Genomic DNA, 24,886 nt, shown 5'->3' with positions numbered 1-24,886 from the left:
TTCAGAAGCACTTCATTAGGAAAACACTAATCTGCCCCATTCTGATGTTATATAATGTTTTGATTGTTTTCCTCTTGGACATGCGTTTGTGGGCACAGTGGCAGCTTTATTTAATATAGTATTTTGATAGCTCCGGACCGTCCCGGCCTACTTTCACCCCTGCTGGAGAGCATATCCCTTACAAATAGGACGCTGGACCAAAATGGCATGTCTCCAGAAAAAGAAAAAAAATTGCGATGAAAATTAAGAGGCTATAGATCTATAAAGAACTACACACATCATATTCGATTATTATCATCTTTACTGTGCTATTGCCAACAATTCAAGCAACTGCAACCAACTGCAAACCACTTCACCTGTGGGCAGTGGGCCACAGGTGTATTGCATAATGCAATTTGCAACTTGCATTCAACTACATGTGGCATATTATCAAATTATTCTGTTGTGTCTTGTGTGAGATCTTAATTTTATTGCATATTAAAATAATAGGCCTAACTATAGATTTTGGATAGGGCAGGGGTGGGCAACTTTGATGATGGAGAGGGCCACTCCAGAGGACCACAATGCATAGTCAAAAATAGCTGATCCACAAGCTCAAACTGCGACGCGTTTTGAGCTTGTAGATCTGCTATCTTTGCTATTTTATAATTGGAATCCTAAAATATGTTTAGCTATTTCTGAATTGGAATCCTGAATTTTTTTTTTTTTATTTAATTTCAAATACATTTATATGTTCCTTCCTACTGTATGTTAACTGTATGAACTTAAATGCAAATACATGGGACATAAAAAAGACTAGTCTGTTCACAGTGCATTATGCCATTATACTGCATGTCATGCTGTTTACAAGTCTGTCCACCAGGGGATGCTCATGTAACACACTTCTAGGTTTGCTCATGATCAGTTTTAGCTGTCAGCAGTAGTCTCTCGAGACAGACTGTTGACTGGCAAAGAGGGCGCTGTTTTTCCTTTATCGTTTGACGATGGGTTCTCAGATTGTGTTAGCAGTGACAGTGGTGACCCTGCTGATGTTCTACATAAAAGAGAACCAGAAAACCACAAGGGGAGTCTTACACACACGTGAACTGTACATGCCCACGCATGCATAGGCTACTAACATACACACAAATTGCCCTGCCTAGAGTCCAGAAGACTATAAAATATTCTGGAGATATATTATATCTCGTTTGGCCAGGGGGACTGAGAACAAAATGCTAGATGTTAGAATGAACACATATTTTCCAGTGGCCCCGGCCTCAGTGCCTGCAGGAACCCCCCTGAAGATGATGGAGAGGTGAGTATTATGATTATTTCCGATTCTTCATTGTTCTTTGCTCTGGTGTAACGTGTGCGCTATTGTGATGTTTTCACTCTGTATTAATTGTTTTTGTGTTGCTTTGAATGAAAACATGTTTGACGAGGCTCTTTCATGGCCAAATCCCTCTTGAAAACGGTTAGTGTGTGTATTAATACGCGTTGGCACACATGAAGGTTTTTTCTTTCTTTTTTTTGCCAATAAAGTATTTTATCTATGTTAAAATGTCAGTTTAGTTACCGTAGCAGCCTGTCTCCTGCTGCTGCTGTTGAATGCGTTTGTGTTCATGGTAACCAATGGAAGCTTCCTCTACTACACACAACACATTGTGGAGAGAACATTCTTCATTTTCAGGACTTTTGTCTTTATTTCAAAAGGCACAAAGAAACAAACATTACATTATCTCATCAATTCAACTGTTTAAAACTGTATGAATAGTTAAGTCACAACCGTCGACTTTACAGTAATGAAGGTGCATTCAGTTCCAATGCGCTTTTGAAATCAATGGACTTTGAATGGGTTTCATGCCTTCATAATGGACTATATGTACAGTATACCAACTTCAATGAGGTGTTCATCCAACAATAGAGATAAGTAACACAAAGAAAAGGATACAATACAAAGTAAAGTTGCTTAACTGTGATTTTAAAAAAAAAACTTTAAATCTTAAAAAACATAATCAAAGAACAAAAACATGGTAATATATCAAATACATAAAAATTGTTATCATGAATCAAGTAAGCAAACAACCTAACAGTGGAATATCTATATAATGAAGCTATGCGTATACACTATAGAGTGCTACTGTATGTCTGCATAAAATGCTATCTAAGTTACATAAGTTGAGCCTATGCAAAGGAACAATAACCTCCTATTTACACTATGGCTTACTGCTCATAACAAACACTGTTCTGTAAAGATTATATAAACAAAACACATATCATGAAATGGAGGGATTACACATTAGCTTGAATGACAATGCAAGATTATTCATATTAATACCCTAATCGCATAAAATATGTAAAAGTAACAATTGTATAGCAACCACTGACTATAGCCCTTCATCAAGTTGACTATTTTAATTCTCCTACACAACTATTTACGTGTTGCTGTTGCCTGCTTGGGATATTAATTCTCGGGGCATGGTCCCATAATCTTCTACAGAGGAACCACAGAGAGCATCCTGACTGGATGCGTCACTGCCTGCATAGGCGGCGGTTGAGCCTGACGTTTGGGACGGCTAATATTTGTAGTATTATACAGCGCCAGCATGGATGACTGACCGTGACATTAAATTAATTGATTCAACCATGCTCCCATAACAAGCTAAATAACAACACAACAAGGCTTCCGTTTCAAAATCACATCTTCTGTCTGTCCTCGTTTAGCTTTGGTCTGTGTGGACTAGGAGGAATTATTTATATTTACAACCACAAACACCAGGTAAAGTACAGTACTTGTTCTCCTGTCTGTCTGTTCCTGGCAATCATTTTTTCTTTTCTTTTTTTGCCCCTTTTTCTCCCCAATTTCTATTTACAACCACAAACACCAGGTAAAGTACAGTACTTGTTCTTCCGTCTGTCTGTTCCTGGCAATCATTTTTTCTTTTCATTTTTTCCCCTTTTTCTCCCCAATTTACTCATTATGCCAATGTATTGCCCCCCACACACATGTCTGTACATTGTCACAAGCTCACCTGGAGCTCCTACCGGGAGGATGTAGAGCCTTCATCTGACTCCTCTCACCCAACACTCCCTGCTGACAGGAAGGAATACTCTGTAGGATTATGTGCAGTGACTATATATATACATATATCACCCTCCCCGCCCGGCTTCTCTACCCCGAACATGGGCCAAATGTGTTCGTGTAGATACTCGAAAAAGCCAGATGCATTGTGGTGGATTCGAACCCCCAAAGACTCCGCAATGGTGGGCACACATACTTTACTGTGCCACCCGAGCGTCTCAAGTGTCTATGGGGCCTGGACTCCAGTCTCAGCACTGGGTCCAGCTTCAACAACTACTTGTTGATCTATCTCTTCATACTGGTGGTATTCTGTCTCCTCACTGGGTCCAGCAGCTTCAACAACTACCTGTTGATCTATCTCTTCATAATCTGAGTCTTCTGCCTCTTCAATGGGGCCAGATTCAACAACTACTTGTTCATCTATCACTTCATACTCAAGGCCAGATTCAGAATCAGAACCAACAACATTATAATACTCGATATCAATGTTCTCATTTCCGACATTATAATGAACCGTCGCAGTGTCCCACACTCCTGCATTATGTCTTCTGGTGGCCTGGAGAAACACAGAAACACCCAACGTTAAGTCACTGAATCACATCTGGCTGAGAACCCTCCTATCTCTCTATTGTTTGTTTGTATATGAAGACACTTGAACTCTGGTTTAACTGTCATTTACATTCCAGTCTTGTGTTGTGTAAAGATGTATTACCTTCCAGAGACAATAGAGGGCGATGGGTACCAGCATCAACAGCAGCACCAACAGCAGCACCACCACAGTGATTGTAACTCTGCTGCTGTTGTCCTCAGGTGTCGGAGGGACTGTAGGAGGGACTGTGGGAAAAAAAACATCACCAAATAAACCTTCATGTTTGATTGAATCATGCCTGACGGAGATTCATATTGTGAGTTTAACCCATTTAGACCTGATGCCGATTCTTAACAAAGGGCTTTTCTGAAAACAGTTTTCTGAAAAACCTGTGTTTCTATGTCAGTGGTGCTCAACCTTTTTCATGTCAAGGACCCCCAGAATTATCTGTATTTGGCCCAAAATATGTTGTTCCAGGGACCCCCGCCGCCAGAAAGCAAAGATTTGAGTTAAGAAAATTCACTCTGAAAGAATATTCAAAGAATTGAGCCACATTTTCAAGATGTATCAAAAAAAGCAGACCTGCAAGCTCGTAGCGTGTCACTCGTGACGCGCTACAAACTTGTAGTTCTGCTATTTTTCAACAGCTAAAGTATAACGTAACGCTTAAAACACCAAAAGGGGTTCCGGCCCAGAATGGTTTAAAGGTCATTTAATTCAGGTTACCTGTGACGGTGAGAGAGAGGATGTCGCTCTCAGAGGAGACATTGTGAGAAAACACCTTGGTGTGTTTTATAACAACGTCGACGTGATAAGCACAGCTGTAATTCCCTTGGTGGCCGGGGCCTGCTTCGAAGAACAGGAAGTTGGCAGAGTGATTGACAGCTGGCTGGGTGTGGTTGTGTGTGCTGTTGGCTCCAGTGAAGGTGAGGTGGAAGGAGCCGTCTGGGTACTGTGGCAGGATGGAGCAGCTGATGCTGAAGTTGGAACCTTCCAACACCTGCTGCCCCTGCTGCTGGCCCTCAGAAACCCTGTTTAGAGACACCTGCTGCCCCTGCTGCTGGCCCTCAGAAACGTTTAGAGTGGGGAAGACGCTGATGTTTGGCTTAAACAGAAGATCTGTAACAAGACACGAGTGATTGAATTATAGTACAGCAGATATTTACATACAGTATAGAGTAGCCAATGAGATGGGACCAAGATTAGAGATCCAACATATTGTAATGTAAGGCTTTTGTATGGCTTTTGCTGAAATTAGACGATGCAAAAAAAGTTATTTTAAATGAATTCAGAAAAAGAAACATCCTGTTTCTATGCTGTAGATAGGTAGGTTAAGTAAGTAGGCAAGTAGACGGACGTCACTGTTTGTGTTACCTGAACAGATCACCTCCAATGTGACAGTGGAATTCTGAGACAGTGTCATTCCACACTCCCTCAGTGAAGACTCGGTTCCAACACAGTCAGCTGTGATCCACCACACAGGTTGAACCGTTGAAGCAGGACTCCTTTGTGTTGAAACGTCAGAGCCACAATCCATCTGCCTACACACGACAGAGGATGACTTCAGGTTCCAGTCGGACTGACCATCCACGGGTCTCCAGTCTCCCTGGTGTTGCATCTCCAGTACACCGCTACAGTTACTGCTTCCTCCAATCAGCCTGACGTCATCAGGCTCTGTACAGAGACAAGACCGTTTACAAACCATTTAGAGCAGACATGCCTTGTGAGCCGAAAGTGTTCAGTTCTCCCACTCCATGGGAGAATGGATGGTGGTGTTCTGTTAACAGATGGTGGGGATCTATTCCTAACACTGTCTAACACTAACACATGGTGAACTGTCACTCCCAAGACGGCAAACGGGTGACTTCTTGGAACGGATTTGACCTAACGTCAAACTCAAAACTCAAAGTTTGAGCACGGAATATCTGCAATTTATATATAACGGGTGTCCCTGGCTGTGGCACACCCTCATGCCATGCTCAGCCAATCACAGTGCATAATGGGAATAATGGCACACCTTCCAGCCAATCGGCCAACCACATCGCCAATGTCGGCCATACATGGTTAATTTTGCTGCAATTCCGTCCTCAAAGTTTGGCAGCATAGATGGTAATTTTCCCTCCTCATACTTTGAGGACATTACTAAAATTATTAGATTATACCTGAGCAGGTGAGTCCAACAGTCTTGTCAGGTGAGCAGGTGGTGTTTCTAGTTGAGTCTGAGGTTCTACAGTCCAGGAGAACAGACTCGTTGCCTTCACACTGGAACTCTTTGGTCCACATCGAAGCGTTGACTTCTCCATAGAGCGCCCCCTGGGGGACTGAAGGAGCACCGCAGCCAAGATCCCTACAGACCACCTTTGCGTCCTGCTGGTCAAAGTCATCTTCACACACTGAGACCCATGACTGGTTAGACTTCACCTCCAGTCTGCCTGAACACACACTGGTCCCATTCACCAACCTCACAGACTCTGGAGAGAGAGAGAGAGGGGTGGTGGTTGTCAACGTACGTGTATCTTATTAATGGCAATTCTTGCAACATGTTTCAACACGCACGCGCATGCACGCACACACACACACGAGTTGTGGAGGTGAAGTGGAGTCCACATTATTGTAATAGTTGAGGTCACTGTTTATGTGTTTTACCCGAACAGAACACCTCCAGTCTCTCAGTGGAATTGTGAGACTCCTTTGTTCCACACTCCCTCAGTGAAGATTGAGATCCAACACATGGAATCTTCCACACAGGTTCAACGGTTGCATCAGACCTCCTTTGTGTTGAAACAGCAGAGCCACAGTTCAGCTGTCTACACACTACAGATGATGACTTCAGGTTCCAGTCATAAATAGAACCCGCTGGTCTCCACTCTTCCTTGTGTTTCACCTCCAGTATACCAGAACAGTTACTGGTTCCTCCCTCCAACATGACGTCACCAGGCTCTGTACAGTGGCAAAACGAGGCAAAGAATAAAATAAAGTACTATTACTTTCATTGTTAAATAGGAATCCGAATTGCAAGTATAGTTGGTATTTTACTGTTTTATCTCAGGCTAGTAATGTCATTTTCATGATTTAAACTAGAAATATGTGCTCCTCTGAGCACAGGTCTCCACCGACAATATAGTAGACGTCAATCTTAGCCAATCAGGATGACATATGAAATAATGGACAGGTCTCCCTTGATGACATGACCATAGAGGTAATCAGGGCAGCTGATGGCCATTTGGGTGCCTAAGCATAATATATTTGTGGTGCCTTGTGCTTTGTGGTGCGGTGCTGGATTACTTCTTCAATTCGACCAATTCCACAATTCAATTGGACTACGGTGGCAGCAGGAAGTACAAGGTAATAGCCTAAATAGCTCCAGTTTTACCACCTTGGTGATTCACAACCATATGCTTATATTGGATGTGATTTCTCATCCCATCAGAATCAAAGTAATCACAGACATGACAGTGTCTGCAGCTAGAGTACATTTCACTCACTGCACAGGGAAGTGAATGATGCCAGGCTGCAGGTGACCACAAACCAGTCACATTATGTGAAATGTTCTTTTCTAGTTCTGATTATTATTACCTGAGCAGGTGAGTCCAACAGTCTTGTCAGGTGAGCAGGTGGTGTTTCTAGTTGAGTCTGAGGTTCTACAGTCCAGGAGAGCAGACTCGTTGCCTTCACACTGGAACTCTTTGGTCCACATCGAAGCGTTCACTTCTCCATAGAGCGCCCCCTGGAGGACTGAAGGAGCCCCACAGCCAAGATCCCTACAGACCACCTCTGCATCCTGCTGGTCAAAGTCATCTTCACACACCGAGACCCACGACTGGTTAGACTTCACCTCCAGTCTGCCTGAACACACACTGGTCCCATTCACCAACCTCACAGACTCTGGAGAGAGAGAGAGAGAGAGAGAGAGAGAGAAAATTTTAATCAAAAACAAATACATTACACTTTTCCAGGACTGCTCCGCTCATCTCTGAAATGCCATTTCTTTACGAGTGGGGGATCTTAGTTGAGATCATTCAAGAATACATTTTCCAACATCACTACGCACAAATAAGGAGTTGTCTAAATAACTAATTTCTGTGTATTCAGAATTCCTAACATGTCTCTGTAATGGACAGTCAGGACTCTGTAACCTATTAATATGTGAGCATTTTGTTGATGGTACTTTATTTAGTACTTCAGGTTAATACAAGTAAAGATGTTTGTGTGTATCAGAACACAAGGGAGGTGTGTGTTCTGTGTGTCTGTGTGTATCAGTTTTGGTGTGTGGTGAGGCACAGACAGACAGACAGACAGACAGACAGACAGACAACTGAACAGGTGTTACCTGAACAGATCACCTCCAGTCTGTGGGCTGAAGTATAAGACGCATTTGTTCCACAGTCCTTCAGTGAAGACTCAGAGCCAACACAGGGAGATGTTATCCACCATACAGGTTGATTTGAACCAACCAGTCTTAGTGACGAAACAGCAGAACCACATGCTAGCTGTCTACACACTACAGATGATGACTGCAGGGTCCAGTCAGAATCATCCACTGGTCTCCACTCATGGAGTTTCATCTCCAGTTTTCCAGCACAGTTACTGGTTCCTTCCACCAATCTGACATCTGTACAGAGACGAAAGTAAGCAGTAAAAACAAAAAGAAAATTTTAAAAAATGCATTACTTTCATTTTAAGTATGTTTTAAGACTCTACACAGTCTATCCTGCAGGGGACACAGAAAGCACTACCGGTACGTTCCAAAAAGATCTGTCAACCTAAATCAGAGTAAGTAAAGGGGCAGTGGTTCAGGGGTAGAGTGGCCGGTAGAGTAGCAGGTTCGATCCCGGGCTCCCCCAGAGTTAGTGTAGGTTCTAAGTAGGTTAGACACTAACTCTGCCATCGGTGTATGTAAAGCACTCTGGATGAAAGCACTATGTACAGTAAATGCACCATTTACCATTTAAAGCAAATCACACGCATGTTGAAAAGAATGCTAATTAAAGTTTGAAATGATACGCTGCTGTCATAGCACATTGTGATGTAGGAGGAGGCAGAGGAGATGGATCAGGTGGGTGTGTCCACATAACTCATCAATTTTAACACATACTGTACAGCAGCGCTACTCAACCCGCGGCCCGCATGCGGCCCCTGCTTCATGTCTCTGCGGCCCATCGTGGTCATGCCAATGAAATGATAGTTTTTGTACTTTCAGTGTGGGGAAAGCATTTGCAATCGTGATGAGATTCAGCTGATATAGGAAAGTGACCTGGTATGACTGTTCTATTCTATTTTGCGTTGTTTGTTTCATTAACCCATTTTGGGCGGGAACCCCTTTTGGTGTTTTAAGCATTATGTTATACTTTAGCTATTGAAAAATAGCAGACATACAAGCTCATAGCGCGGCACTCAGTGCCGCGCTACGAGCTTGTAGGTCTGCTATTTTTGAAAAATCGTGAAAATGTGGCACAAATTTGGAATATATTCTTTCAGAGTAAACATTTTTAACTCTAACTTTGCGTTGTCCCTTGAACAACATATTTTCAGATTGGGGTCGGTGGTCAATTACATAAAATTCTTGGGGTCCTTGACATATTGAGCACCACTGATACAGAAACATGAGGTTTTTCAGAAATACCTATTTTATTTATTTCAACGTCAGGCCTAAATGGGTTAATGTATTATTTTTGTTTGAGTATATTGGCTTTACTGCATCATTGCACTGGTTACAATTTGTTCTAGATTCCTAGTGATAATTTAAAATGAGATATTCCTCTAAATCTGGGTAGTAAAAAAGAAAAGAATCAGGCCACAGCCCTCCTGGTCCCTCTGAACGTCCCTGATTACCTGAGCAGGTGAGTCCAACAGTCTTGTCAGGTGAGCAGGTGTTTCTAGTTGAGTCTGAGGTTCTACAGTCCAGGAGAACAGACTCGTTGCCTTCACACTGGAACTCTTTGGTCCACATCGAAGCGTTCACTTCTCCATAGAGCGCTCCCTGGAGGACTGAAGGAGGCCCACAGTCAAGATCCCTACAGACCACCTCTGCATCCTGCTGGTCAAAGTCATCTTCACACACTGAGACCCATGACTGCTTAGACTTCACCTCCACTCTGCCTGAACACACACTGGTCCCATTCACCAACCTCACAGACTCTGGAGAGAGAGAGAGAGAGAGAGAGAGAGAGAGAGAGAGAGAGAGAGAGAGAGAGAGAGAGAGAGAGAGAGATAGAGTTAGAGAGATAAAGTGTGGGTGTGTGTGTGGCGGGGGGGGGGGGGGGGGGGGAGGGTGTTAAACATTTTCATTAATTAAAGGTAGGCTACAACAGACGAGAACATGAGGCACGCACGGCACACACACACACACACACACACACACACACACACACACACACACACACACACACACACACACACACACACACACACACACACACACACACACACACACACACACACACACACACACACAAATCAACGGATGGACAGACGTATGGGGACAGACGGACGGGGACAGACAGACAGACAAGCCAGATCAATTAAATAGCAGACTGTACAGATGACTGTTATTGTTGAAGTATTGTTTGTGTTACCTGAACAGATCACCTCCAGATTGGGAAAGGTAAAGGCAGACCTCATTGCTCCACACTCCCTCAGTGAAGACTCAGTACCATCACAGGAAGCTATAATATCCCATACAACAGTAGTATCAAAAGAACTCCATTGTGGCGGCAGAGCAGAGCCACAGTCTATCTGCCGACACACTACAGATGCTGCCTTCAGGTTCCAGACAGACTCACCACCCGCTCGTCTCCATTTTCTCTGGTGTTTGATCTCCAGTCTACCAGTACAGTTACTGCTTCCTCCCACCAACCTAACATCATCAGGCCCTGTACAGAGACAAGTGAGAATACCGTAAGTACAGTCAAACAAAGTACTATTACTTTCCTTATAAAATAACAATCCTAACAAAGAGTGTTGATTGTTATGTCAGGCTATCGAAACCACATCCTTGTGTTTGTTTCTGTTTTTTTAACTGATTCTGTTCTATTTTCACCATCATTTCTCATGTAGTTTAATGTTGTCTTTTGAGGGGCGCTAGCCCCTCCCACGTTCAGCTTTTGGTGTGTGTCCACAGTCGTTGTGTCATAGTGTCTGAGCAAATAGACAATGCGTCTAATTTTACGTCATGCTGATGTGCCCCTCACTTCAGATGGGTGTGATTTTTCAAATACGATTTTGGTTTGTAAAGCATGTAACCTTTGTCCTTATTACTATTTTTGAGGGGCACTAGCCCCTCCTATGTCCAGCTTTGAGTGTTAGTGTAAACACAAACATTGAGGACAAAAGTGTGTAAACACAAACATTGAGGACGCAAATTGTGATTGGCCGGAATGTGATGATGTATGTTGATAAGAGCGCCCCTCACTTACACACAGGTGTGATTTTTATTATTACCTGAGCAGGTGAGTCCAACAGTCTTGTCAGGTGAGCAGGTGGTGTTTCTAGTTGAGTCTGACCTGCTACAGTTCAGGAGAACAGACTCGTTGCCATGACACTGGAACTCTTTGGTCCACATCGAAGCGTTCACTTCTCCATAGAGCGCCCCCTGGAGGACTGAAGGAGGCCCACAGTCAAGCTCCCTACAGACCACCTCTGCATCCTGCTGGTCAAAGTCATCTTCACACACTGAGACCCACGACTGGTTAGACTTCACCTCCACTCTGCCTGAACACACACTGGTCCCATTCACCAACCTCACAGACTCTGGAGAGAGAGAGAGAGAGAGAAATCTTTTTAATCAAGAACATTAATGAGTGGGGATCTTAGTTGATTTGAATAGAATGAAGGTGTGAACGAAGTATGTAATTGTTACAGGAGGCTATTGATCTGTTATCAAGCTAGGCAAAGCAGTAGCCATGCAGTGGGAAATCAGCTTTCGACAGTCGAAGATGAAATAAATATCCCCTTTGTGAGGCAGGTTGTCGCAGACCCCCAGTGAATGGGCTCCAATTTTGACAACCCGCGCCCTGCCAGTCAATAATCAGATCCATAGACCGTCCAGTCACCAGCGATTATATCAAAATACAAACCAGACCCGCCCCGCCCGTCAAATAAGGGACCCGTTGTCCGCCCTGTTACCCGTGATTACATGCAGTAAATAGCCTACAGCCAGTCACTCAATTTAAAGCTGTGTTAAAATGCTTTTAACACAAGACTGCAGCCGTCAACCATAGCGGTACATTCAGTGGTCAAGTTCGTTCAGAAATCTACACGTCAAGTGAAGAACGGAGGAGTGAGCTTTCCATATAGCCACGCGCCAGAACGTGCATACATGCAGTATGCACGTGTCGTTGTTTACATTGTCAGATGATTTTAATTTGAAGGTTAAACAGGATGTTAAATGTGTTTTTGTGAGTTAAGTCAACTGACCGGCGTGCTGTGTTAAGTTACGTGCTAGTGCTATGAGGATGATATCCCAAAGAGCCTTCCCGCTCATAAAACATGTGTTGGACTCGGGCCGTAAATGAAAGCCCTTTATAAGTTTGCAGCATGTGTGTGTGTGTGTGTGTGTTGTGGCGTTCACTGTGTGGCAGTGTCTGGCCAGCAGCTATGATCTGAATGTCCGGTGTTTACACAGACACGCTAATAAACAGCTTAAATGTTAAAAACAGGCGTTGTGGTTGTGTGCATATGCTAATGGTCAATGCCCGTGTGCAGAGCAATTGCTCAAGCCACTGAGGAGAACCATCCAGAACAGACAGGAGTGACTGACTGACTGACCGGTTTCCTTATTATAGTAGGATAGGATAGTGAAGGTAGCAGATCTACAAGCTCACAATGTGTCACATCGCAACATGTTGTGAAATTGCAGGGCCGGATTTACCATTCAGGGGGCTCTAAGCAAAGGATTGCCTTGTGTCGCGCGCGCACGAAAGAGTGGCCGTGTGTGCTTTGCGCGTGCGCGCAAAACGGCATAGCAGACTACCAGGCAAAACGGCATAGCAGACTACCAGGCAAAACGACATAGCAGACTACCAGGCAAAACGGCATAGCAGACTACCAGGCAAAACGGCATAGCAGACTACCAGGCAAAACGGCATAGCAGACTACCAGGCAAAACGACATAGCAGACTACCAGGCAAAACGGCATAGCAGACTACCAGGCAAAACGACATAGCAGACTACCAGGCAAAACGACATAGCAGACTACCAGGCAAAACGACATAGCAGACTACCAGGCAAAACGACATAGCAGACTACCAGGCAAAACGGCATAGCAGACAAAGTATAGTGTGAGCTCCCCCACGCCCCAACTGTACAATGCATATTGTAACGAAGACTCTGACTAGGACGTTGGGCTATATGACATATGACATGTTTAGTATGACAATCCCTATATTTGGGCCCGAGCCGACCTAGTGCTGACATCAGATAGATATGGTAGAACCATATATGGATAGATCTAACTGGCTTAGTCATCGTGACAAGCCTGGTCGGAGAATATATAGAGGGTCGGCTTCAGGGAGAAGCAGAAGTCGAAGCATCCTGGTTTAAGTTCTAACCGGACACCACCGCGGGGGTCCTAACCTAAGTAATCAGCAATAGAGCCTTGAGCTATTTTATACATATACTGAAAAAACTGTGCCATTAGCTCAGGGACGTGCACAGGGATTTGGAGGGGCAGGGGCCGAAATTAGAAAAGGGCACTTTAGGGATGCTACACATTTTGCGGGGGATGGGGATACAAGGTTATACTAACTATACTTAAGTCAATCAGTACAAATCTACACTCAGTATTGAGCAAGATATGAACATTGAGTAAATAAGCATCTCAGATTTTGTCTATGATTTTATCAATCAGTACAAAGCTATATTATTGAGCAAGATATATTATTCCCTGATGAGATCATAGAAAACAAATAGGCTAATTAAGAAGATGCCATTACTATGCCAGTGCAAAACAAATACATTCACTGATTCACATTCATGTAATACTGATAATATAATTATTTAAAGCAACACAGAAGCTTTAGATAAAGTATGAGAAAATGTTTACTTTGTTCATCAGGAACAATATGGGGATTCGGGAATAAATTGCTTTAACTTAAAACATGTGCCCACTGTGGCTGCCTCACTGCTTTTAGTGCACTAAGCAAACAGTCCATAGACTGTTCCCTAAAGTGCTCTAACAAGCAAAGTCCATAGACTGTGATATAGAGAAGACAACTACTGTACCCAATTTCATGTTTTTACTACTTTATACATTGTTTTTTTGTATTGTCCCTGTTAAATAAACCAGTCTGCCCTGCGGTGCAGCTCAAATTACTGGTTTTCAAAGTAAAATGAACAGCAGCTTGTGTTGCTGTTATTTGTTATAATTATTAAGTATCACATTTGCTTGATTGCCTGCAGACATTGACTGGACTGACAGAGATACAGAGAGAGAGAGAGAGAGAGAGAGAGGTCCCTCTCGTTTGGTCGTCGGTCTATGCGTGCAGCGTGACAATTTATTTGAAATTAAACCTTTTTTTTGTCCACAGTCATATACATGACATGACACAGCCTACCTTTTTCACTTCACTCGAGTGACGAGTCGCTTTGTTTGTGAGGTGAGCGGTTGTGCACTCAACTAACCTACATGTGTTCAGCTTGTTTATGTTCGGTTTCCATTGTGTGTATAATTCTACTGCGTTGCGCGGCGGCGCGGCCGATCTACAAACTCACAACGCGTCGCAGCGCGACACGTTGTGAGCTTGTAGATCTGCTCTAATTCTGCAGTGCACGGCACGGGTGGATTCATACTACATGCGATGCGCGCCGCTGATGATGCGGCCAGGAGCAGGTTCAGAGCCCCAGAGGGGGACAACAGGGGGCCCCACGACGGGACGGACGGGCGTCGCTTGTCCGGGAGGATGAAGAAGTGACTCCGTTTGGGAGGAGGAAGCGACGCGTGGCCGTCGCAGCCCCCCCTGGGGCCTGGGGGGGGGGGGGGGGGGGGGCAAACAAACCGACCGCTGCGACTGAACAATATTAGACATTTTTCAGGGAGAACTCTCGGGGCCTCTAGCCGTCGGGGCTCTACGCAGCTGCGTAGTTTGCGTAGCGCTAAAAACCGCCCCTGTGAACTTGTAGATCTGCTATTTTCACTGTATTTTAAAGTGCATTTAAGTGGTTAAACTTTTCCCTTCCTAGAGATGTCTTTGAAATGTAGTGGAGTAAAAGTATACAAAAATAGAAGTACTTAAGTAATAGTACTCAATACAAGTAAACATACTTTGCTACTGTCCACTACTGTGCATAACAGACACGGACATGAGTTTAAACAAAGACACAGACAGACAGACAGACAGACAGACAGACAGACAGACAGTTCAATTACATTAACTGTACAGATTACAGTCATTGTTGAAGTGATTGTTTGTGTTACCTGAACAGAATACCTCCAGGATCCTATCGGAAGTATCAGGCGTCTTGGTTCCACACTCCCTCAGTGAAGATTCAGACCCATCACAGGACACTGTCATCTTCCATACCGGTTGAAGTTTAATATTCCATACCGGTTGATCTACTGAAGCATAACTCCATTGTGTTGAAACAGCAGAGCCACAGTCTATCTGCCTACACACTACAGAAGATGACTGCAGGTTCCAGTCAGAATGACCATCCACAGGTTTCCAGTCTCCCTGGTGTTGCGTCTCCAGTCTACCAGTACACTTACTGCTTCCTCCCACCAGCCTGACAGGCTCTGTACAGAGACAAGGGAGTAAGTAGTAAAACAACGTTTTATTTAATCAAAAACTAAAAGTGTCGTTATCTCAGAGAGTCAGTGTCTTTTTGAATATCTTCAATTTGTTTTAAGTTGATACTTTTTCTCATGTATCTCGTTTGTGTTATATTATAGTAAAAGTTGTATCTTGTTTTGTAAAATGCTTTAAATACATTTTGGAAAAGCACTGCACACAGTGCTTGTAAATTCTTAGAATCCCAATATTTCATGATATGAAATACATTGATTTAACCATAATAACAGTCACAAAAAGGCCAATATAACTGCATGAGGAACGCTTAAAACTATTTATTTATGAACGTGGAAACCTCTCCCTCTCTCATCTGTGCATAAACCCTTGTTTCTCTTCTGTCTGTGCGTAGGGGACGAATTGTTACGGCTCGCTCCTCCTCCTAACCTTCACATCCATGTACTGTGACAATGTGCACGTGCAACAGGCTTTATCACAGTAAACACAATGTGCACGTGCAACAGGCTTTATCACACTAAACACAACGTGCACGTGCAACACGCTTTATCACACTAAACACAATGTGCACGTGCAACACGCTACATCACACTAAACACAATGTGCACGTGCAACACGCTTTATCACACTAAACACAATGTGCACGTGCAACACGCTACATCACACTAAACACAATGTGCACGTGCAACACGCTACATCACACTAAACACAATGTGCACGTGCAACATGCTACATCACACTAAACATATGAAATACTCTCACTATTGTCAAGCATTATGACAATATATATATATATATATATATATATATATATATATATATATATATAATTACCTGAGCAGGTGAGTCCAATAGTCTTGTCAGGTGAGCAGGTGGTAGTTCTAGTTGAGTCTGAGGTTCTACAGTCCAGGAGAACAGACTCACTGCCTTCACACTGGAACTCTTTGGTCCACATTGAAGTGTTCACTTCTCCATAGAGCGCCCCCTGGAGGACTGAAGGAGCCGCACAGCCAAGATCCCTACAGACCACCTTTGCGTCCTGCTGGTCAAAGTCATCTTCACACACTGAGACCCAAGACTGATTAGACTTCACCTCCACTCTGCCTGAACACACACTGGTCCCATTCACCAACCTCACAGACTCTGGAGAGAGAGAGAGAGAGAGAGAGAGAGAGAGAGAGAGAGAGAGAGAGAGAGAGAGAGAGAGAGAGAGAGAGAGAGAGAGAGAGAGAGAGAGAGAGAGAGAGATTTAATTAGAAGAAGCTCTTGGTCTATCTATAATCTATGATGATTTGTAATCTTTGTTTACCTGTTGTGTTGTGTGCCTGGAGAGCTGAAGGGAAAAAAATAACACAATCAATTAGCTTCACAACAGAGAACGTGGATTGTCTCTATTACTCTAATACATTGTCTCCACCAGGCCAGGCGTTACATTTTGGCCCGTAACTCTTGAACCGTAGGTCAATGCCCACCTCAGAATGAGTATCAGAATCTGTTTAGTTTGTCACATTACAGTTTTGCAGGTGTAAAGCAATGGTGGAATTATATTTTTCTTGTGTGAGCTTCATCCCAGAAAGTCTTGTCAGGCCTACATGTGTCATTGTGTCATGACCCAAGGAACCTATAGGGGGAAAAGTTTGACTTTATGTACAGCTGTACGGTTCAAGACTTACACCCCGTCCTCACTGCCAGCGATGTGAGCAAAGAAAAGTCATTACAATAATACAATACATGTGTTTCAATCAGCGAGAGAGCGACACTACATGTGTTGTGCAGCGACGTTGTCCCACTCCCCCACTATTTTTATTGGTGGATATCTGCTTTGTGTTCCTGGAATATAGCTATTTTAATTGTCAGAAGTTTAAATAAAGTTTCAAATGGCATAGTGGACGGACAACACATTTTGTTTCACTACGGTGGACAATCAGGAACAAAGTGAGGGGTACATTGTTCCTGCCGCACTTCATATTTGAGGATTGTTCACGGTACATCACGGTATGGTATATTATTTCATATCATGTGTAGCCTATAGTTCAAACGACCACCATCAAGCAGTATAGGCTACAGTGAGTAAGAAAAATCTCTGCTGTGTGTCGTCAAAGGACATTAATTATCACCTGGCTTTCAGTCCATCTGGTAAGCTGATGTCTTACCTGATAAACTGTGATGGCATGAGGCCAGCTGCTGTGCAAGGTTACCACTGTTGTTGGACCAATCATCACTAAACTCGCAGGATGACATAAGTACCTAAAAATACCCTGAAAGATGTATTCTAATCGGCCACCAAGGGTTGCTACAAATGGAAACACAAATGTGACTATGCAGAGGCAAGGAAGCAACCCGGTGCTCAGGAGGTGTGCAGGTATACAAAATATAAAAATAGTAAAAAGGTGCTCCTGGATCAATCGGGATGACACATATAGAAAAAAGCGGAGATCCGGACACACTTAACACTTTGATTGCTACAGAATCTCCCCAGGCCTATTTTGATGTTGCTACCGTTTAACATTGCACGAAGGCCATGTTCGGGGGCCCACAGCAAACATGCATACATCAAAAGAAAGCTGAACTTGTCCACTTCAATTTAAAAAATACATTTTGATTTTACCATGGTCCATTCTGGAGATATTGACCTTTTTGCAACACCTGCTTTTGCCTGGAAGTGGTTATCTTGAACAGCGAGCAGAGTTATGGATGGTTTAAAGTCAGAGACATTGAAAGGCAGATATAAAAATGAACACAATAAATATCCTATACATCCTATACACCAAATGAAAGCCCTGAATGTGTAGTGAAGGGGTGTGATTTTTATTATTACAGTAGAAGTTTACAGACCAAACTGTAAATAAAAGGTTTACATGACTTTCTGCCTCAGTCCGTATATAGCGAGCTGTAGTGAATAAGTAGAGAACAGAGTTGCACCGCTCACTTCACAGGGGTGTGATTTTTATTATTACAGTAGAAGTTTACAGACCAAACTGTAAAAAAAAGGTTTACATGACTTTCTGTCTCAGTCCGTATATAGCGAGCTGTAGTGAATAAGTAGAGAAGTAGAGTTGCACCGCTCACTTCACAGGGGTGTGATTTTGATTTTGATTTATTGTGTTTATTTTTATATCTGCCTGTCAATGTCTGACTAAAAACCTTCATAACTCTGCTTTCTTAGATGATGATCGCCTCGCCTCGCCTAATCTATCTCACAGTCACAGATCTGCTTTCATTGTCTTGATCGCAGTAACATGGGGGGGGGGGGTCCATGGGCACATTGGGCAGCAAAAGTCTTGATCCGTACGGCTATAAAAAGTCCCATTCCACCGTTCGGTTCAGAACTATAGTATAACGGTGAGACGCGTTGTCATTAGCTGATTTTGTTTTGCAAGCTAGTATAGGGGGACATGACTGGGCATGCAGCTTTTGGAGCGATGGAAAAAGCTTCACCTCGTCCAGAGAGATGCTAAGCCCGGCTGTGATGTCGACGACAAGGAAAAAATGACTTCCACAGATCACAACACCACGGTTTAGGACGCGGAAAAGTTCGTTATACATTACACCCGGGTCGATTACGTCCCCGACGCGTTCATTGCGGTCTTATCACTACAATTATAATGAATAAAAAAGCGTTACAATCACACGTCCGAGCGATCTCCGATTATGACGGCTCTGCATGGCGATACGTGATCCACCAACGGAAGACTGTCTGTTGTCATGGCGGCCCCTCGAGTCGATACTGTGGTTCGTTTGTTAGTTCGTAGTATGAAGAAGGAAACATGCATCTGTCCATGTGTGTTGCAGACGTTATGCAATGCCGATCCGGTGCAGATCATGTGTTTAGGCAGCGTTCCGTTCATCATGTTTTTTTCCGAGAGACAGAGCCCCCATCTCGCAAGGCCCTCCTCCTCAGGAGAAACAGGAGGGGAGGGGGGAATCGAGTATTATAGTGTTGGGTGAAATGTCCGAGGTGGAGGAAAGCCTGGTGAGGCGAGGTTAGGTGAAATTTGATTCTTCTATTCACACACCGACTAGATCATGGCATGGGCGCGTCCATTTTACCCTGGCTTCTACACGTAAAGCGGCCCGCCCTCCTGTTTTCAGGAGGGGAGGGTTTTTGTTTTGTTTTTTCTGATCACGTGAGCGGGACTAAGCAGCAATGACAGGGGGATGGTTCTTCATTGTCCGGGTGGGTAAAAAGATGAATGAAAGTATGCAATAAAAAAGTGATTAAAACGTATGGATACGTGATTCGCACCGGACGTTTGATTAATTAATAACGTACGGATACGTGGTTAGCGTTCGCTGTGTTAATAGTTAAAAAGTTAAAGTTATTTTATAATTGCCCAACAGGGGAAGCCATCAGTTCTAAATGTGTGTGTGCACTGTGCATGGCCTTAAACCCATTCAGGACAGGTATTGGTATTTCAAGCATTATGTTATACTTTAGCTATTGAAAAATAGCATATCTACAAGCTCATAGCGCGGCACCGAGTGCTGGGCTACGAGCTTGTAGATCTGCTAATTTTGAAAAATCGTGAAAATGTGGTGCAAATCTTTGAATATATATTCGTTCAGAGCGAATGTTTTTAACTCAAATCTTTGCTTCTGGGGGGTCCCTGGAAAGACACATTTTCAGATGGGGGTACACGGCGAAATACAGATAATTCTGGGGGTCCTTGACCTGAAAAATGTTGAGCACCACTGACATAGAAACACAGGTTTTACAGAAAACTTTTAGGATTTAGAAGCCATTTGTTTTTAAATCACAAATGACCTCCTGATAGCTGCTGACTCTGGACTAGTATCCATCCTCATCCTCCTGGATCTGAGCGCGGCTTTTGACACCATCTCCCACTCCACCCTCCTCGAGCGACTAGCATCCATTGGCATATCTGACACACCCCTAGACTGGTTCCACTCATACCTCTCTGACCGTACTCAGTTCATTCAGCTCAAATCATTCACTTCCCATCCCTCCCCCATCTCCTCCGGTGTTCCCCAGGGCTCCGTTCTTGGCCCTATCCTATTTATCATCTATCTCCTCCCCCTTGGACAGATTTTCCGCAAATACAACATCCTTTTCCACTGTTACGCGGACGACACCCAGCTCTATGTCTCCTCCAAACCCTCTTCCGGCTTCCCACCCTCCTCCCTCTGTACCTGTTTGCAGGAAATCAAGTCCTGGTTCACCTCTAATTTCCTCAAACTGAACAGTGACAAAACCGAGGTAGTCCTCATTGGTTCCAAATCCACACTCACCAAGCAACCCAGTTTCACTCTCACCATTGACAACTCCTCAGTTTCCCCCTCCCCTCAGGTTAAGAGTCTGGGTGTCGTCCTCGACAGTACCCTATCATTCCACACCCACATCAACACCACCATCCGGTCCGCCTACTTCCACCTCAGAAACATCAACCGCCTCCGCCCCTCTCTAACTCCCCACAGTGCCGCAATCCTGGTTCACTCTCTTGTCACCTCCCGCTTGGACTACTGTAATTCCCTTCTTTTTGGTCTCTCCCACAAACTTCTCCATAAACTCCAACTGGTCCAGAACGCTGCTGCCCGTATCGTCACCAGAACCCCTGTCATCAGTCACATCACCCCTGTACTTCACCAACTCCACTGGCTCCCCATCAAATACCGCATCGACTTCAAGATCCTTCTCCATACCTTCAAGGCCATCCATAATCTCGCCCCCCCCCATACCTGTCTGACCTTGTCCATGTCAACATCCCCACCCGGTCTCTTAGGTCTGCCTCCTCAATCACCCTGAAAGTTCTCCCAGCCCGTCTCTCCACCATGGGGTCAAGAGCCTTCAGCCGCTCTGCCCCCCACCTCTGGAACTCCCTCCCCCCTGACATCAGAAACATGGACTCTATCACCATATTCCAAACTCACCTCAAAACCCACCTGTTTAGGCAGGCATATGGCTGACCTCTGCTGCAAGCTGTGCCCTAGTTTTGTTTTGCTTTTAACTGTGTTTTGTATCAACTGTTTTTAACCTGTACGGCGACCTTGAGTGCCCTGAAAGGCGCCTTATAAATAAAATGTATTATTATTATTATTATTATTAATTGTTTACATTAGTAGGCTATTTTATTAATTATTTTTTGTTTTTTTTACAGTAGTTTGTATGGTCTGTTGGATGTTGGTTGTTTTAAAATGGACCTCTATTTCATTTTTACCAATAGATTTTACTCAAAAAGGACTCATAGCACGACACAGAGTGCCGCGCTACGAGCTTGTAGATCTGCTATTTTTTTAAATCGTGAAAATGTGGCGCAAATCTTTGACTATATATTCTTTCAAAGTGAACATTTTTAATTCAAATATTTGCTTCTGGGTGGTCACTGTAACAACATATTTTCAGCTGGGGGTCCACGGCCAAATGCATATTATTCTGGGGGTCCTTGACATGAAAAGGTTTGAGCACCACTGACATACAGAAACAGGATTTGAAAAACTGTCGTGAATTAGAAGACATTTGTAGTTATATATTTAATGCAGGTGTCAGAAACAGTTAAAGGACATTGGAGTACAAAGTAATACTAAGTGAAATCAGTGTAAACACATAGTAGTAAGATAGTGTTTCAGTCTCAGAGTCTCTACTCACAGCAGTCTGCCGGTTCATCTGAGCCGTCCGCACAGTCATCTGCCGTGTCACACTTCCACCACAACGGAATGCACTTGTAGTTCTTACAAGGAAACTGATGGGAGATGACACACATCTTTAAAATGACTATCGACAGCAGACACGAGACATGAAGACATATAACCAGTGCTTAATTTCAGCCGGAGCTCGGCGGCTAGCGGCCGGGACTAGCAGTGCTGCTGCTGCAGTTTGTATTTGTAATCAATAATCATCTCTCTTATAAGTCTTATCATGACAGGTGACTCGCTGTAGTCTCACTCTCTGTGACTGTACAGTCTGTGGCTAGCCTGTGTGAAAAGATTTTGTGCATGTGCAGGAGTTGAGCTCCGGCATCCATTGAGTTAGAAATTAAGCACTGCATATAACACAAGTGAACTGGAGGTGAATCACCTGGCTGGCAGTGCAGCTGGACATGCACTGCTTGTTGTCAGCTGCCAAGTAGAAGTAGGTTGGACAGGAACACTTGTAGCCTCCTCCAGGTGACAGCAGACACAGGTTACTGCATCCTCCATTGTTGGTCTGACACGGATGAGCAGACACTGCAGGAAAACATGTACACATGTAATGAATATGAGAGCCCTGAATACTACTACTATACTATATGATACAATACTGCTGCTACTACTACTATTATGTTACAATACTATTTAGGGGTGCACAATTATGAAATTATGACCGATATCCGATCTCCGATTATTTGCAGGGTCATAATTATCTGCCGATACCAATTCTGACCAATTCCGATATTATACAGAGGACCACAATGGAAACAAGCCTAGGTCCTATAGGGGCTTGGCCCAAAGCCAAGTATTCAATCAATCAATAAATAGCCTATACTCTTTTTCCAAGTGTCCGTTTTCACAACGGAATGAAAGTTAAATGTAGAATTTTATAGATAGATAATTGCGGAAAACAGTGCTGAACAGGGACAAGAGAGGGGAAAAAAGGCCCGCGAGTCTGCTCTAGTGTCGGCTACACACAGATGGGAGAGAACGGGAGGAGTGAAAGAACAACATAAACGTTTTTCTGAACATCGACAACGAGAGGTAATACAGAATGGCAGCTATTCAAATCTCACACCCAGATTCATTTGACTTCTCAAATCCGTCAGAATGGCCAAGATGGATCAGAAGGTTTGAGAGATTTCGTGCGGCATCCGGATTAAATGAGAAAGAAGAAGCTGCAGATGACATTTTGACCGTTCTACCGTTGTCCGATGCAAATAAAAAGAAGTATGATGCAGTTAAAGCAGCATTTGAACAGCACTGTGTAGGAAAGTACAATGTGATATTTGAAAGAGCTCAGTTTAACATGAGGTTCCAACAAGATGGAGAGAGTGCAGAAGCATTCATCACAGTTGTGCACAAGTTAGCTGAACATTGTAGCTACGGAGGGCTGAAGGAAGAGCTAATAAGAGACCGAATTGTGGTTGGGATAAATGACAGGAGGCTGTCAGAACAGCTACAAATGGACGCAGAATTAACCCTGGCGAAGACAATACAAAAAGTGAGACAAAGTGAAACTGTCAAGAAACAACAGGCAGTGATGTACAGTGCTGCTGTGGGAGGAGAATCCAAGATAAATGTGGATGCCGTGCAAACAAGGTTTCAGTACTTAGGAGAAAAGTTTCAACACGCAAACAGGGGCCAAAGGTCGGACACTCAAGGAGAAAAAGAGTGTGGCCGATGTGGAAGAGGACGCAAACATGCATGGAAGGACTGTCCCGCTAAGGATGCAGAATGTCGAAGGTGTCACAAAATCGGACATTATGCCGTAGCCTGTTTCAAAGGTAAAGCCGTGCACACAGTCACTGAATGCTAGTCAGATGCTGACGAGGATCAGGAGGACTATGCCTTTTTAGGAGAAGTGCAAACACAAACTACAAGGCCATGGATGGAAAAAGTAAGGCTGAACGGGGAAGCTATTAACTTTAAAATCGACACAGGAGCGGACGTCACTTCCATACCAGAAAGTGTCTTTAAACCAACACGAGATGGCAAGCTGGAAAGACCACTTAAGCGACTGTTTGGACCAGGTCGCAATCCACTGAATGTAAAAGGCTGTTTCCAGGCCAAAATGATGGCAAAAGGCCTCGCTACAGACCAACATGTATATGTCGTGGCAGGACTGACACAACCGCTGTTGGGCCTACCAGCTATAGAGGCCATGGGACTAGTACACAGGGCTGATGAAGTCACTGTGACACAGCCTGAAACCGACTTCAAGGCAGCATATCCAGCTGTGTTTCATGGGCTGGGTGAACTGAAAGAACCGTATCACATAGAGCTGGAACAAGGAGCGACACCCTACGCTCTCTCAACACCCAGACGAGTTCCACTGCCGCTGAGAGAAAAAGTATGTGAAGAACTGGATAGAATGGAAAATATGGGAGTCATATCGAAAGTGACCGAACCACCTCCGGAATGGTTGTTGTTCCAAAACCAATGAAAGACAAACTCAGGATCTGTGTAGATCTCACACACCTCAATGTGGCAGTAAAGAGGGAACGCCACATTCTACCAGCTGTAGACCAAACACTCGCAATGATGTCGGAGACAAAGGTTTTCACAAAACTAGATGCTCGATCTGGATTTTGGCAAATCCCATTGACCCCGGAGTCAAGACCACTCACTACCTTCATCACTCCGTTTGGGAGATATCCATTCAACCGCCTGCCCTTTGGCATTGCATCCGCTCCAGAACATTTTCAAAGAAGGATGTCACAAATGTTGGAGGGCTTTGAGGGCGTGTTGTGTCACGCAGATGATGTACTAGTGTATGGACGGCACAGACAGGAACATGACCAAAGGCTACACCGTGTGCTCCAGAAGATGCAGGAGGAAGGCCTCACC

The 24,886-nt window shown here is 43.9% G+C and overlaps 2 protein-coding genes across 2 annotated transcripts in view; both read right to left on the bottom strand.

The window, feature by feature from the left end:
• LOC306916290 (uncharacterized protein) overlaps positions 1 to 24,886 on the bottom strand; it is a gene marked incomplete at its 3' end in the record, with an annotated part of 194,478 nt that overhangs the window by 63,157 nt on the left and 106,435 nt on the right. The gene's annotated exons all lie outside the window — the stretch shown is intronic.
• Positions 3,068 to 4,719, bottom strand: LOC306916292 (uncharacterized protein; the record flags this gene model as incomplete). The annotated part of the gene is made up of 3 exons (XM_079494126.1): positions 3,068 to 3,617; positions 3,774 to 3,895; positions 4,377 to 4,719. Coding segments are annotated over 3 exons (795 nt in total), but the record flags the coding sequence as incomplete, so codon positions are not given.

Source organism: Electrona antarctica, assembly GCF_951216825.1.
Source record: "Electrona antarctica genome assembly, chromosome: 23".
Lineage (NCBI taxonomy): Eukaryota > Metazoa > Chordata > Actinopteri > Myctophiformes > Myctophidae > Electrona > Electrona antarctica.
Note: the sequence above shows the minus strand (reverse complement) of the source record. Positions and strands in the feature narration are given on the sequence as shown.